At 39.9% G+C, this 15,721-nt stretch overlaps 1 protein-coding gene across 5 annotated transcripts; it reads left to right on the top strand.

The window, feature by feature from the left end:
• The first annotated feature begins 143 nt into the window (after positions 1–143).
• LOC111570393 (cytosolic sulfotransferase 3-like) lies at positions 144–14,811 on the top strand. Of its 5 annotated transcripts, none has more exons than XM_023273134.3 (12): positions 144–300; positions 9,203–9,300; positions 9,490–9,628; positions 9,738–9,866; positions 9,976–10,100; positions 10,200–10,326; positions 10,416–10,513; positions 10,698–10,872; positions 10,956–13,896; positions 13,986–14,079; positions 14,258–14,432; positions 14,516–14,811. In XM_023273134.3, the coding sequence occupies exons 3-9, from the start codon at positions 9,490–9,492 to the stop codon at positions 11,066–11,068; spliced, it is 906 nt and encodes a 301-aa protein (XP_023128902.1). In that variant the 5' UTR covers positions 144–300; positions 9,203–9,300; the 3' UTR covers positions 11,069–13,896; positions 13,986–14,079; positions 14,258–14,432; positions 14,516–14,811. The 5 variants fall into 5 exon arrangements, with proteins under 5 accessions (XP_023128902.1, XP_035805375.1, XP_035805376.1 ...); XM_035949482.2 differs by having other exon boundaries at positions 9,126–9,300; XM_035949483.2 differs by having other exon boundaries at positions 168–257.
• The last annotated feature ends 910 nt before the right edge of the window (positions 14,812–15,721 follow it).

Here is a 15,721-nt window from a genome sequence, read left to right as displayed (position 1 = left end):
TGAATGAGAAACAACGATCAGAGGAGTGACCTTCACTGCAACTACCTGTGAAATATTAACTGAACAGACAACATTTATTACATGGGGAGTGGCTCACCTGTCTGCAGCCTCCACCTGCCACACAACCCCGGATCTAGTGCTAAACAGTATTGTTCTGATACTGTTTGTGCCTGGTTCTCTGTCCAACTCCCCGTGTGGATTCTTGCCCTCCTGCTCCAGGGTCCTCCAGCCCCACATTCCCTGACCTGCATCTAGCTGTCAGCTAAGTCGTTGGATCTCATGTCATGCCTTTGTCATTGTGTATGGTTTGCTCATTTGTTAGTTGGTTGTGTTTGACTCTTGTGCTTTATTTATTCACTTGTCAAACTAATCTTTATTCCCATTGTATGCTAGTGATAGTCGTGGCATGGGGCTTGTCCAACTTTTTGCGTCATTGTATTCTGTACCTCCTGCTCCTGATAACTTTCTGAACACTGTGTAACTCAGTTTTGGTTTTGAATCCCTGTTTAGACAAACATTTTTATTCCTCAGATTAAGTCTGTACAGTTTTCCATAGTTTACGTTTCCAGTTTAGTGCCTCTTCTGGAATTCCATAGTTTGTCAGCAATGAGAAGAAGCTGCAAGCAAAGGGCGCACGTGGGGTCTGTTTACTGTCATAGTAGCACCATGTGTATTTTCAGCGATGAAGTGCTACACTGTAACAAATTGCTGTAAAAATACAGCATATTTTGTACAGTAATATACCGTTCTTTGTAAATACAGCTGAATACTGTAAATTCACGTGTTTTTCAAGAACAAAATACTAACAGCAAACTACCGTACAATCTTACAGCAGATTACAGTATTTTTCTGGTGTGGGTTTATTTGAGTGTGACTGTTGCTGCAGTCCGACCGTAACTCGTCTCGGCAAATCTTCCTGCACATCACCGCATTTAGCAAACAGTCAACACAAAGAAGTGACGAAATAGGTTTAAAATAGTATGTATCAGTGATTTTACTCATTACTGAGGGAAGATGTGGTGAAAAGAAAGAACTGAGGACGACGATTTTCGGCCCTCAGACCTGCAGGAACCACCTGTAGCTGATCCATCCTGCTCCGGTTCACTGAACAAGGTAACTGTGATTATTAAAAAGTCAGCCTTACTTTTAATTCTGTCAGTCTATTTTATGTTTTATTATTTGACAGTAACATAAACATAGCCAGTTAGTCACTGCTTGGTGTTAGCCACGAGTCGCTAGCATGAATGCTAACGTTTCCCACACTGTTAGCTAGCAGCTAGCATGAATGCTAACGTTTCCCACACTGTTAGCTAGAAGCTAGCTAGCTAGCAGCTAGCATCCTCCCCTTTGGCTGCAGAGTGGACAAAACTTTGGCTCTTTCTTTTAAACCAGACCAGGAAAATGAATTTCTAAGCAACCAGATCCAGCTAGGTTAGGTTAGCTATCTCTGTCTTTCGTGTAATTTTCCATTAAATATCCAGTGTGATGCTCCACTGATCTGTTATCACATCTCCACATGTACTTGTCTGCTTTTGAGCATTTAGGTAATTTCAAGTTTTAAAAAGGATTGTAGGATTTGTCATGTTGCTTTTCTCTCCACTTAGGAAAGATAAATTTGCTTGTTATGCAAACGGCTGCAAAAATTAGATTTAAATGTGTATTGAACTAAATAGCTGTTTTAAGTGGAAGCCTCTGTTTTGCTTAATAATTTGAGTTTCCTGTTTATTTTTGTTTGTATGTTTTTTTTTTGATTAATGTGACAGAGTTCCATATTATGTTCAAGGGATCTTTGCCTACACACCTAATATATTCTTTCTTTGTCATTTCGTTGTAGGCTCTTTCTTGGTATCAACCCTGAGAGGGGAACAAAGGCCTGCCAGGAGAAGGTGATGTTCAAGAGGTCAGGAAGCTGCTCTAGAAAAAGACATCTACTGTAAATCCCCATGTAGCCTCCTTTATAAAAAGACTGATGGACTCTGAGTGGGACTTCATGTAAACCCACAGCACCTCTCCACACAGGACCTCACTTTCACAAAGCAAAAGCCCCGTCTGCAACCAGATGTTCATGTTGTCATTTTCAGGTAACAAGTCTCAGTATTGTGTTGGGTTCAGTATAAAATACTTCAGTTCCAGGTTTGTTCCATGACTAGGTGTTTATTGAACATGATCAAGAGTTACGAAAGACTGATTCTAAAGGCAAGGTTCCTGAAATATGATATGCAATTTTTAAACAGATTGTTGACAACCTGTTAAATATCATTAATTGTTTTTATAGATTTTATTTTACAAGACTTGAATTACTTGACATTTGTTAGCTGTTGAATGTGTTCAATCAAACTCAGTGTACCTGAACTAGAACATGCACAATGGGAACCTGTTCAGCATGAGGAAATGATTGTATGTTACTGAAATTGAATGGGTTAGATAGGTCAGTTTTTGAACTATGTTTGATACAGAGTTGGCTTTAATAAAAGCTTAATGTTGAAAAGTCATCTCTTGTCTGAGCCATTTCTATGCTATGCTATTTCCTGGGGCTTTCATTTTGAAAGCCCCAGGAAATAGCTCTCTAAACAGCATAATACCGTAATATTTTTTACAGTAATAAACTGTTGTTGTAGAATACGGTAGGATTACTGTAAAATAACAGTGCGCTGCTGGCAACTTTAGCTGCCAGCTCTTTACTGTAAACTTACAGGGAAATTTCTTAGAGTGTAGTTAGGCCCCTCCCGCCCCATAGCAACAGGTCACACTTGGTAGCTAATGGCACTCGCACATCGTTTGAAAAATGGAGATACCTAACAAAAAGAGAATATGGAGCTACAGAAAAGAAAGGGAAACAAAATGTGTGTGGGTAAAAACTGTTCACGGGGATGTGGAGAGAGTTTATTTTCAACTATGCCAAAGTTCATTCTCTATCGGACACAGGGGAGAATTTGATGTAAAACGGCACAGACAATCCGAGACCCACAAAAAAACGTGTTGCACAAAAAGAGACATCGAAATCTATGGACCCATTTCTCCAACCAAAAGAAGATGGACAAACAGACAAGGAGACAATAAATAGTTTTCTGACTCGTTCTTAACCAGGAAGCCTGTGTTAAGTTGTAACTATCCCCAGTTGACATGGACGTGTTTCCTGAACGATCACCAGGTGTTAAACACCTGGCAGGATGACAGTGCTCTATGTAGATGAAGCAGAACGCTTGTTGAGCTGATCAGTAGCACATTGAGTAAAACGGTGGTCTCGTAATTTTATCGCTGGATTACGTGGTTTCGAATCCTCTCACCGTACTTGAAAAATACGTGTTTTTTATTTCGGTCCACACGTTTCTTTTTACTGTCTATAGATGATATTTACATGGATATATAGACTTTATTAAGTAGTGATGCCGGCGTTTTTCGGTGAGGTCTTCTTTATCTGGTATCTTTATTTCATGCAAATCCAGGTCTGATCGTGACGAATCTGCGGACGAAACATCTGGAGACGGAAACTATCGCCAGTTAACCTGATCACCAGTTAAACTGGAACAGCGGCGCGATCTAGCCTCCAGATCCTAGCATTTATTCTCTAATTTGGTCATGTTAGCAGATAGGGTTGCAATTTCATCTTGACTCACAACAATGTCGTCAGTACAAGTAGATAAACTCAGCTCCATCTCCTCCAACTTTCCCCAACTCCATGTGACAATGCTACGAGGGTTAGATTTACTTTTGTTATTTAACAAGTGTCTGACAACTCCACCTAGGGGAGTTTCACCCCCAGGAAATCTATTAGAGGGGACCACCCATCTAACACAGACAAAAAGGTCACGCAGGTAAGAACAACACCAGAGACTGACGTGATTCCAAAGTAAAATATACAAAAATAGAATTCATTATCAACAGTTAGTGATGGGTCCGACAACACCGATGCACCAGCGCATGTGTTGAGCTCACAGAGCGAAACCACCTGTCGGTGCGTGTATCGCTTTGAGAAAGTCACGTGACTGATACAGCTGCTGTTTCCTGTCACCGAGGCGCCAAACTGCGTTTATAAGGAAACGTCAGTCAACGGGATGTATCTCTGCCAAAAGCATCACAGATCTTTTGAAGTACAATTCTTCGCTCCAAGCCATTATGGAGCCTGAAAGAAAAAGAAAGGTTTCCACCGTGTGGGACCGTTTTGATCTTATATCGGTAAATGAGGTATTTGTTTCATCCTGTTCCTCTCAGTTTCCACCTGATCTATCAGAACTGAAATCATGAATGCCAAGACCTCAGAAAAACTTATTTTTTTGATTAAAAATGTATTTTTAAAAAAAATGCCCTCCCTGCCTCAAAGACAAGTACATAAGCATCCTCACATTCACAACACTTTTACTTTGATTTTCACATTCTGACACACATTCACATTATTGACTGTATCTAGAGATATCAAAGATATTTTAAACTTAAATTAAGATATGAAATTATACAATATAAAATACAATAACTTAAATTATAATATTGTATATGTTGGTCATTAAATCGATGTGTACCACCTGAAGCTCAACGCTCAGAAGACAGTGGAGATGAGGATCGACTTCAGGAAAGTCCCAGCCTCTTTGCCCCCCATCACCCTGACTCACACCCCCATCACCACTGTGGACTCTTTGTTCTTCCTGGGCTCCACCATCACCCAGGACCTCAGGTGGGAGCCGACCATCAGCTCCCTCATCCAGAAGGCTCAGCAGAGGATGCACTCCTGCGGCAGCTTAGGAAACTCAAGCTGCCACCCGAGGTGATGGTACAGTTCTATACCGCCATCATGGAGTCCATCCTCACCGTGTGGTACGCTGGGGCCACTGCCAGGGACAGACACAGACTTCAGAGCAGCTCTGCTGAGAAGGTGATCGGCTGCAGCCTCCCATCTCTCCAGGACCTGTACGTCTCCAAGACTTGGGGGCATGCAGGCCGGTTCACAGCCGATCCTTCTCACCCTGGACACAAACTTTTCGAGCCGCTTCCCTCAGGCAGGAGGCTACGGTCCATATGGACCAAAACCTCCCGCCACAAAAACTGTTTCTTCCCCTCTGCTGTCGGACTTATGAACCATTAAATAACCTCCAAATACCAGTCACTTTATTCTTTTTGCTTGCACTCATTCTGGTTGCACTATTCTATTCTGGGAAAAATGATGACAACCATTTTTTGACTTCCATGGAGTCTACATGAGCGAAATGGTTACAGACAACTGGGACAACGTACGTACAGGACTTCAAATTGAGACCACATCATATTCTTATAGTTACTTATCCTAAAGCAGTCATTAATCAGGAAGTACGCAAATCTAAAGCGGACCAGCAGAATATTGTCTGTGAATGACCTCACTTGGGATTATTTTTTTAACTGCACTATGTTTCAGTGCCTCTGAGTCCACAGAGACCAGGGTACCTAAAAAGGTGCCAAGGTTTTTGTCTATCCATTATCCTTGTCGTTCCCTATTTCTATTTTATATCTCACCCTAAGTTCCCTTATCGGCCGTTGGTTTCTTCACTGAGTTTGAGACGAGTCCTCCTCTATTAAGAGAACCCCCCTTTGTAGCCAGGCTTATGCCTCAGGGAACAGTGGTGAGTAACTAATCTACCCCCTTTTACTTGTCTATTGGCTTCACTATGTTGTAGTGGAACAGATGTTACCAGGAAGTCCTTTCAACTGTTTTTACTGCTGTTGGTGTGGTGACCAGTACCTGATATGGACCTTCCAACCTTTGACTTGACCAGTTCTTCTCCTTGTTGACTTCTGTCAGCACTCTTGTGATCAGGTCTTCTGTTGGTCCACCTGAAACAGAGTTAGCAGAGGAATCTTCTCTACTTGTCAACATTTTTCTCATGTAACCTGCTAAGGTTTGCTCTGTTTTCTCATCAGTTCTTTTGAAGGGCTTTAATTCAGCTATCGTATGTCTGTCATACATGAGTTCAAAAGGTGTTAGTCTTGTTGCGGATGTTATTATTCACATGTTGAGGACCACTAAGGGCAGGCAATATACACAGTTCTTTCCTGTCTCTTCCATGGTTTTCCTTCGTTTGTTTTTCAGGATGTCATTGTGTCTCTTCACTAACCCTGCAGACTGTGGGTGATAAGCACAGTGATTGGTCAGCTCTATTTTAACATTCTGGGCTATCAGTGATATTACATTATTGACAAAATGGCTTCCATTATCACTGTAGATGCTTTCAGGTATGCCAAATCTTGGGATTATTTCTTTGACCAACGCTTTGGCCACTGTTAGTGCATCAGGTGTTGCCTTTGGGAATACTTCTATCCATTTTATGAACATGACAATAATGAGTAGACAGTATTTTTTCCTTCACATCCTCTTCTCCACCTTCAATACTTTAACATTTTAATAAAGCTTTCAAGACGCCATCGGACGCTCTTTGGGAGAACTTTACTTTCTCTGTTCTCTCAAGACAAGATGTGATCATTAGCCAATATTGCTTGAGGAACTTCGAATTTTGTCATTGATTTTAAAAAAATCCCTCATCAAATTTTGCCATTGTTTTTCTTACCTCAATTTCAGAGAATCTGTGCATCGGTTTTTTATAATCCCATCACCTTTCCTCCTCCAGAGCAGTCTGGCCTCTTAATAACAGCAATTCAGCTGGAGGTCTTTGTTCAGGAGTCCCGGACTCCCACGTGTACCATTTCAGCTCCAATCCTGGATGGGGGAAAGGCTGTTGGGATCCGGTTCAAAGGACCAAGATGTCAGGAAAATTTTCTGAAAGACACACAGAGTCACTGAAGTCAAAGCAGAGTTTCTTTAATTCTTGCAGCAAGGAGACAAGCCTCACACAGAGGTACAGGGTTGTCTAAATATTAGATTCTGAAATACACTTTTATACAGGGTGGGCCATAAGTTTCCATACGTAGGAAAAATAAACATTTTATGTTGGACAACCGTTTTTATTTATATAATGTGCTCCATATGATTACTACTGTTTCGAAAACACATACACACGTGGACAAAATTGTTGATACCCGTCTGTTAATGAAAGAAAAAACACAATGGTCACAGAAATTATTTGAATCTGTTAAAAGCAATAATAAATAAAAAATCTATGAAAATTAACCAGTGAAAATCAGAGATTGCTTTTGAACCGTGGTTCAACAGAATTATTTAAAAAAATAAACTCATGAAACAGGCCTGGACAAAAATGATGGTACCCCTAGAAAAGACTGAAAATAATGTGACCATAGGGACATGTTCAATCAAGGTGTGTCCTCTAATTAGCATCCAGGTGTCTACAAACTTGTAATCAGTCAGTCGGCCTATTAATAGGGTTACAAGTAGTCACTGTGCTGTTTGGTGACATGGTGTGTACCACACTAAACATGGACCAGAGGATGCCAAGGAGAGAGTTGTCTCAGGAGATTAGAAAGAAAATTATAGACAAACATGTTAAAGGTAAAGGCTATAAGACCATCTCCAAGCAGCTTGATGTTCCTGTGACTACAGTTGCACATATTATTCAGAAATTTAAGATCCATGGGACTGTAGCCAACCCCCCTGGACGTGGCAACAGGAGGAAAATTGATGACAAATCAAAGAGATGGATAATACGAATGGTAACAAAAGAGACCAGAACAACCTCTAAAGACATTAAAGGTGAACTCCAAGGTCAAGGTACATCAGTGTCAGATCGCACCATCCGTCGTTTTTTGAGCCAAAGTGGACTTCATGGGAGACGGCCAAGGAAGACACCATTGTTGAAAACAAATCATAAAAAGGCCAGACTGGAATTTGCAAAACTGCATGTTGACAAGCCACAAAGCTTCTGGGAAAATGTCCTATGGACAGACGAGACAAAACTGGAACTTTTTAGCAAGGCACATCAGCTCTGTGTTCACAGACGCAAAAATGAAGCATATCAAGAAAAGAACACTGTCCCTACTGTGAAACATGGAGGAGTCTCTGTTATGTTCTGGAGCTGCTTTGCTGCATCTGGTACAGGGTGTCTTGAATCTGTGCAGGATACAATGAAATCTCATGACTATCAAGGTATTCTAGAGAGAAATGTGCTGCCCAGTGTCAGAAAGCTTGTTCTCAGTCGCAGGTCATGGGTCTTGCAACAGGATAATGAGCCAAAACACACAGCTAAAAACAGCCAAGAATGGCTGAGAGGAAAACATTGGACTATTCTGAACTGGCCTTCTAATCTTGTCTCCCTCAATACAGATGACTTGTGGAAGCCATTTCTGAAACTCTTTACTGCAACTGCATGTGACAAACTCAATAGAAATTGAACGCAAAACATTTGAAATCTTCCACCTCCAGGATATCAGCTTTTATTGTATGTTTTTAGAGATGGATTTACCTTTGAGACCAGAACTGACCCAGACAACTGGAATGGAGTTCAGAACTTTCAGGCCAGACCAGATAATATACTTATTGCAACAAGCATGAGCAACACGTGGTAACAAACCACATTTTTCTAACAGTCTCTCCTCATTTTGTCCACCTGGAGGCAGCGTTTGTACCCTAGTCTGCCCATGGTGGCTTTTTGACCAGCTTCTGTGACAGTGGAATGTGCATAGGAATGTATTCAGCTGTCTTTCTCTGGGGAGTCCATCGACTCCAGAAGTTTAAAAGAGTTGGTATAAACCAGTGAGCAACAAGCAAAGAAGAAACAGCTATTACAGCACATGTTGTGGCATTTCAAGATTGAACAAATGATTAAATTAGACAAACAGGATGTGTGACTGAAATTTAAGAGCAAACAATGATAAGATTGGGAGACCTAATGTGTCAACTGAAGTTATAAGTACACTAAATAATCCTGTTAAAAGCGGCAACCCAACAGAAGCCTATGGTGCCCATATAAGATATAAGACAATAAGTTCATGCCCTCTCTTCGTCTGCACTTGAGATGAAATGTAGGTCATGCTGAGCTAAGCAGAAATAATGTCAACCTAGCAGAAATTAAAAAAGAGGAGGTGGTCTAACTTTTGATACAGTTGCTTCATACGCATCCTGATTGGGTCTTAAGACGATGGGTTGTGGCTTCCAGAACGGAAGAGGAGAGTTTAGGAGAAGGTATATAAGACGATGGAATGCTTTGTGTAGTCAGTTAAACCTGAGATTTTGCTCATGTTTGTTCTTACAGCCTCTGTACTGAATAAACATTCTTCGCATCAGACTCTGAAGACTGCTTGAAGATTCTTTCTTGAAAACTTTTTGTAGACTCAAGTTTTGATCCAGAAGCTGCCTGACCATCACTGGCCCTTAGCAGACAGACTGAGTCACAACACACACACTGAAGGATCACTGATCTTCACCAGGTAGTTCTACATGTACTAAAATGTTATGCTTTCAAGTGAAGTCTTATACTTGTTTCAAGATGAAATATGGAGCTGATCAGAACAGATTTGTGAATCAACCCATCTCGTCTCCCTCAGTAAAGATGACTTATGCTTGACATTAGAAATCTTCTTCCATCTCCAGGATATTAACTTTGTTTTCTTTTCTAGATGGACTCATCTTTGAGACCAGAACTGTTCAATTTCCTCGGAGTCCCAATGATTCACTACTACACCAACAATTGGGATGGAGTTCAGAACTTTCAGGCCAGACAAGATGATATACTTCTTGCAACATACCCCAGATCAGGTCAGTTCATAAGCATAAGCAGGACATGTTTTGTTCTGAATTAATGCATGTTGGTGAAGGACTGGAATATCTGGAGTATTTTTTTCCTTTTCCTCAATCTGTTTCTTAGGGACTACATGGACCTCCTATGCCCTTGACTTGCTGTATTTTGGTCAGAAATCTCAAGAGCGTCAGGAAACCATCCCTATTTATGCAAGAGTGCCTCATCTGGAGGCTACTCTCCCTGTGAAGCAGCCAGGTTGAATCAACAGTACCATACTCACAATATTACATATGTCACAAATGTAAAAGCACTTTTTAATGTTTATCCTTCCATATACCATGTCCATGAATTTCTGCTTCTTAAGGATCTACTCAAGCACTGATAAAAGAAACTGAAACGGCAGACAAGCTGCTCACGTCTCCTCGAATCATGAAAACCCATCTTCCAGTCCAGTTTGTGCCAAAGTCCTTCTGGGAGCAAAACTGCAGAGTAACGTAGCCTTTGCATTGACCTCACTTCATTTCAAATTACATAACCTTTTGTGGGATGCTGGTCTATAGATAACTTTGGTGTTTTCTTCTTTTGTAGATCATTTATGTTGGCCGCAATGCCAAAGATACTGTGGTGTCCTATTTTCACCTGGATCGCATGACAAAGATGCACCCAGAGCCTGGAGACTGGAACACCTTCCTCCAGAGATTCATGGAGGGAAAGAGTATGTATTAAATTCCACAATAGAACTGTATGCAGGGCTTTCATGTATTACTGAAGCGCTTTAATTTATGTATGATTCTGTGACCTCAGTGGTGTTTGGATCCTGGTACGACCATGTGAATGGCTGGTGGAAGAAGATGCAGACTTATTCAAAACTCCATTACATGTTCTATGAAGATCTGATTGAGGTAATTTACTTTTAGTGGTTGTAAGTGAGGGGTTGTGTTGTTATGATTGCATCTATTAAACTTCTAAATATGCAACTTTGATATACAGAAATTATTTTTCAGGTTGGATCAAACACTGGAGAGGGACCATAAAGTTACTTTACCAAAGTGGTAACTGTGTGATTATTTGTGACCACATTTCCAGGATACAGGACAGGAAATAGACAAACTCTGCAGCTTTTTGGGTTTGTCTGCATCGACCGAAGAGAAGGAAAGTATCAGAAGCAAAGTGCAGTTCAGTGATATGAAAAACAACAGCATGGTCAACCACACAACCTTCAAAGGGCTCGATTTCAACAAGTCTTCCTTTATCAGAAAAGGTGAAGTGAATAATGATACACAATAGATGTGACGAAATCAGAGCTCCATATAAAAACCTGACTGATTCTCTGTGGTCCTGCAGGGAAGGTTGGTGACTGGAAGAACCACTTCACTGTGGCCCAGAGTGAAGCGTTTGATGAAGACTACAAGCAAAAGATGAAGGATCCCACACTTCAGTTCCGGACTAAAATCTGAACACAACCAGATACACTGTGTTTAAATGAAAGGTTCACAACTGACTAAATGTGGCGTTTCTGGAGAGTGGTAGAGGTGTTACTTCTAACTAATCACATACGAATTAAAGCTGTGTACTAGAGTGTGCATCACACACAGCAGGACTGCTGGAGCATATTGTGAATAAACTGAAGATCAACAGAGGATACCGATGTCATTTTTTGTGACCGACTGAATTTCTGGTGAAGCTTTGTCTCTCCAATTTGCAAGCATCACACAATCGGTCTTAATCTTTTAAATTTAAGATGTATTCAGAGTTTTGATTATTTCACATTCTTATTTAGTTGTATTCTATCAAGCCCATTTTGTGAAACTGTCACATCTATGCTAATGTTGGATGACCTGATTTTACCAGATTTGTCTGACTTGAACACAGTGGTTTACATGGTCCATTTGTAAGACTCACTCACTCTTTGCAGGAAATTGTGCAGCATGGTACAGTGAGTTTGACACAAACACTTTCTTAAATGTGGAAGTTCCTGTCAAGTCCATAGTGAGTAAACATACAGATTCAACATGTTGAGTGTGCTTTATACCTCTGAAAATAGGTATTTACTGAAGGAAAGAAGCTAAAATGTGCTGCACTGAAACATATTGCAGTTAAATTTGCGTACTTCCTGATTGATGATTGAACTTTGGGCCTCATCTTAAATCTGGAAGTTATTGGAAGTGAGAGGGGTATATCAGTAAAATAATGACATACCTTTACTTTAAGAATAAAGAGGAAAAGTCACAGTTTTCATTCACCTACTGCATATTTGACTTTTATTCAGTAGTGTTGATGTGGAACATAGCTAAAAAGGACATGTTGTAATTGTTGCATTTCCCTGTTTTTTTATGCTTGAATGTATGTTTTTTTGCTGGTCTGGTAGGCTGTATTGTCTTTTGTTTGTCATAAAAACAAACACAAAAATGACAAATTTTTTATCAGTTCCCTACTGGCAGTGAATTGTTTACTTTTCAAAATTTCTCTCTAATCACTTGCAAAGCAAATTTAGTGGGTGACATTTTAACTTGTACAAGCTTACTATGACAACAAATGAGTGTAAAATACCACTTGGGAGCTGATCACAACAGATATGTAAATCAACCCATCTTGTCTCCCTCAATACAGATGACTTGTGGAAGCCATTTCTGAAACTCTTTACTGCAACTGCATGTGACAAACTCAATAGAAATTGAATGCAAAACATTTGAAATCTTCCACCTCCAGGATATCAGCTTTTATTGTATTTTTTTAGAGATGGATTTACCTTTGAGACCAGAACTGACCCAGACAACTGGAATGGAGTTCAGAACTTTCAGACCAGACCAGATAATATGCTTACTGCAACAAGTATGAGCAACACGTGGTATATTTTGAATTAATGCATATTGGTCAAGGACTGGGGACGTCTAGAGTTGTTTGTTTTTTCTTTTCCTCCCTCTGTTTCTGCTTCATGAGTTTATTTTTAAAATAATTCTGTTGAACCACGGTTCAAAAGCAATGTCTGATTTTCATTGCTTAATTTTCATAGAATTTTTTATTTATTATTACTTTTGTCAGATTCAAATTATTTCTGTGACCATAGCGGGTTTTTCTTTCATTAACCGAGGGATACCAACAATTTTGTCCACGTGTGTATTAATACATGTTTTCCACTGTAGGTGACCTTGCATTAGCACAGTTGAAGTTGAATCATAAAAAATATACATTATACATTTTCCCATTGGCCCACCCTGGACAAGTTATACAACAGTTGGAAACTTTGTCACAAATGTTCCCCATTCCTGCTCAGTCCTGCTCACCTCATGACTCGCCTGATATCAGGCAGTCCGACTTGGCAGTTTTTGAGCAGCTTCAACTTCTTATCAGTAAAACAAACCAAATTTTTCTAACAGTCTCTTCTCATTTTGTCCACCTGGAGGCAGCGTTTGCACCCTAGTCTGCCCGTGGTGGCTTTTTGACTAGCTTCTGTGACAGTGGAATGTGTATAGGAATGTATTCAGCTGTCTTTCTCTGGGAAGTCCATCGACTCCAGAGGTTTAAGAGTTGGTAAAAACCAGTGAACAACAAGCAAAGAAGAAACAACTATTACAGCACATGTTGTGGCATTTCAAGATCGAACAAGTGATCAAATTAGACAAATAGGATGTGTGAATCAAATTTAAGAGCAAACAATGATAAGATTGGGAGACCTAATGTGTCAACTGAAGTTATAAGTACACTAAATAATCCTGTAAAAAGCGGCAACCCAACGGAAACCTATGGGGTCCATATAAGACATAAGACAAAAAGATCACACCCTCTCTTCATCTACACTTGTGAGCTAAAACTTAAGTCACGCTAAGCTAAGCAGAAATAATGTCAACCTAGCAGAAATTAAAAAAGAGGAGGTGGTCTAACTTTTGATGCGATTGCTTCCATATACCATGTCCATGAATTTCTGCTTCTTAAGGATCTACTCAAGCGCTTATAAAAGGAACTGAAATTGCACACATGCTGCTCACGTCTCCTCGTATCATGAAAACCCATCTTCCAGTTCAGTTTGTGCCAAAGTCCTTCTGGGAGTAAAGCTGCAAAGTAATGTAGCCTTTGCATTGACCTCATTTCACTTCAAATGACATAACCTTTCATGGGATGCTGGTCTATAGATAACTTTGGTGTTTTCTTCTTTTGTAGATCATTTATGTTGGCCGCAATGCCAAAGATACCGTGGTGTCCTATTTTCACCTGGATTGCATAACAAAGATGCACCTACAGCCTGGAGACTGGAACACCTTCCTCCAGAGATTCATGGAGGGAAAGAGTATGTATTAAATCCCACAATAGAACTGTATGCAGGGCTTTCATGTATTACTGAAGCGCTTTAATTTATGTATGATTCTGTGACCTCAGTGGTGTTTGGATCCTGGTACGACCATGTGAATGGCTGGTGGAAGAAGATGCAGACTTATTCAAAACTCCATTACATGTTCTATGAAGATCTGAGGTATTAATTTTAGTAGCTGTGAGGCGTTGTGTTGTTATGATTGCATCTATTAAACTTCTAAATATGCAACTTTGATATACAGAAATTATTTTTCAGGTTGGATCAAACACTGGAGAGGGACGTTAAAGTTACTTTACCAAAGTGGTAATTGTGTGATTATTTGTGACCACATTTCCAGGATACAGGACAGGAAATAGACAAACTCTGCAGCTTTTTGGGTTTGTCTGCATGGACCGAAGAGAAGGAAAGTATCAGAAGCAAAGTGCAGTTCAGTGATATGAAAAACAACAGCATGGTCAACCACACAACCTTCAAAGGGCTCGATTTCAACAAGTCTTCCTTTATCAGAAAAGGTGAAGTGAATAATGACGCACAATACATGTGACAAAATCAGAGCTCTATTTAAAAACCTGACTGATTCTCTGTGGTCCTGCAGGGAAGGTTGGTGACTGGAAGAACCACTTCGCTGTGGCCCAGAGTGAAGCGTTTGATGAAGACTACAAGCAAAAGATGAAGGATCCCACACTTCAGTTCTGGACTAAAACCTGAACACAACCAGATACACTGTGTTTAAATGAAAGGTTCACAACTGACTAAATGTGGCGTTTCTGGAGAGTGGTAGAGGTGTTACTTCTAACTAATCACATACGAATTAAAGCTGTGTACTAGAGTGTGCATCACACACAGCAGGACTGCTGGAGCATATTGTGAATAAACTGAAGATCAACAGAGGATACCGATGTCATTTTTTGTCACCGACTGAATTTCCGGTGAAGCTTTGTCTCTCCAATTTGTAAGCATCACACAATCGGTTTTAATCTTTTAAATTTAAGATGTATTCAGAGTTTTGATTATTTCACATTCTTATTTAGTTGTATTCTATAAAGTCCATTTTGTGAAACTGTCACATCTATGCTAATGTTGGATGACCTGATTTTACCAGATTTGTCTGACTTGAACACAGTGGTTTACAGGGTCCACTCGTAAGACTCACTCACTCTTTGCAGGAAATTGTGCAGCATGGTACAGTGAGTTTGACACAAACACTTTCTTAAATGTGGAAGTTCCTGGCAAGTCCATAGTGAGCAAGCAAAATACAGATTCAACATGGTGAGTGTGCTTTATGTCTCCGAAAATAGGTATTTACTAAAGGAAACACACTAAAATGTGCTGCACTGAAACATATTGCAGTTAAAAAAAAAAATCAGAAATAAGGTCAAACACAGACAATATTCTGCTGGTCATCTTTACATTTGTGTACTTCCTAATTGATGATTGAACTTTGGGCCTCATCTTAAATCTGGAAGTTACTGGAAGTGAGAGGAGTAAATTGGCAAAATAATGCCACGCCTTTAAGAATAAAGAAGAAAAGTCAAAGAGTTTTCATTCACCTACTGCATATTTGACTTTTAGTCAGTAGTGTTGATGGGGAACATAGCTAAAAAGGACATGTAATTGTTGCATTTCCCTATAATATTTATGCTTGAATGTTTGTTTTTACAGCTGGTCTGGTAGGTTGTATTGTCTCTTGGTCAGAAATACAATAAACACAAAAATGACAAATTTTTCATCAGTTCTCTACTGGCAGTGAATTGCTTACTTTTTCAGAACTTCTCTCTAATCATTTGCAAAGCAAATTTAA

Source organism: Amphiprion ocellaris, chromosome 8 (assembly GCF_022539595.1).
Source record: "Amphiprion ocellaris isolate individual 3 ecotype Okinawa chromosome 8, ASM2253959v1, whole genome shotgun sequence".
In the NCBI taxonomy this organism is placed as follows: Eukaryota; Metazoa; Chordata; class Actinopteri; family Pomacentridae; genus Amphiprion; species Amphiprion ocellaris.
The sequence above is the reverse complement of the archived record's forward strand: the minus strand, read 5'-3'. Positions and strand labels throughout refer to the sequence as shown.

Bases quoted from the DNA above. Each gene is read 5' to 3' on its own strand.
- LOC111570393 (XM_023273134.3), top strand. From the start codon at position 9,490: ATGGACTCATCTTTGAGACCAGAACTGTTCAATTTCCTCGGAGTCCCA. The intron at 10,101-10,199 runs GTAACGTAGCCT...CTTCTTTTGTAG, and splicing joins TCTGGGAGCAAAACTGCAGA to ATCATTTATGTTGGCCGCAA. The intron at 10,514-10,697 runs GTAATTTACTTT...CCACATTTCCAG, and splicing joins TCTATGAAGATCTGATTGAG to GATACAGGACAGGAAATAGA.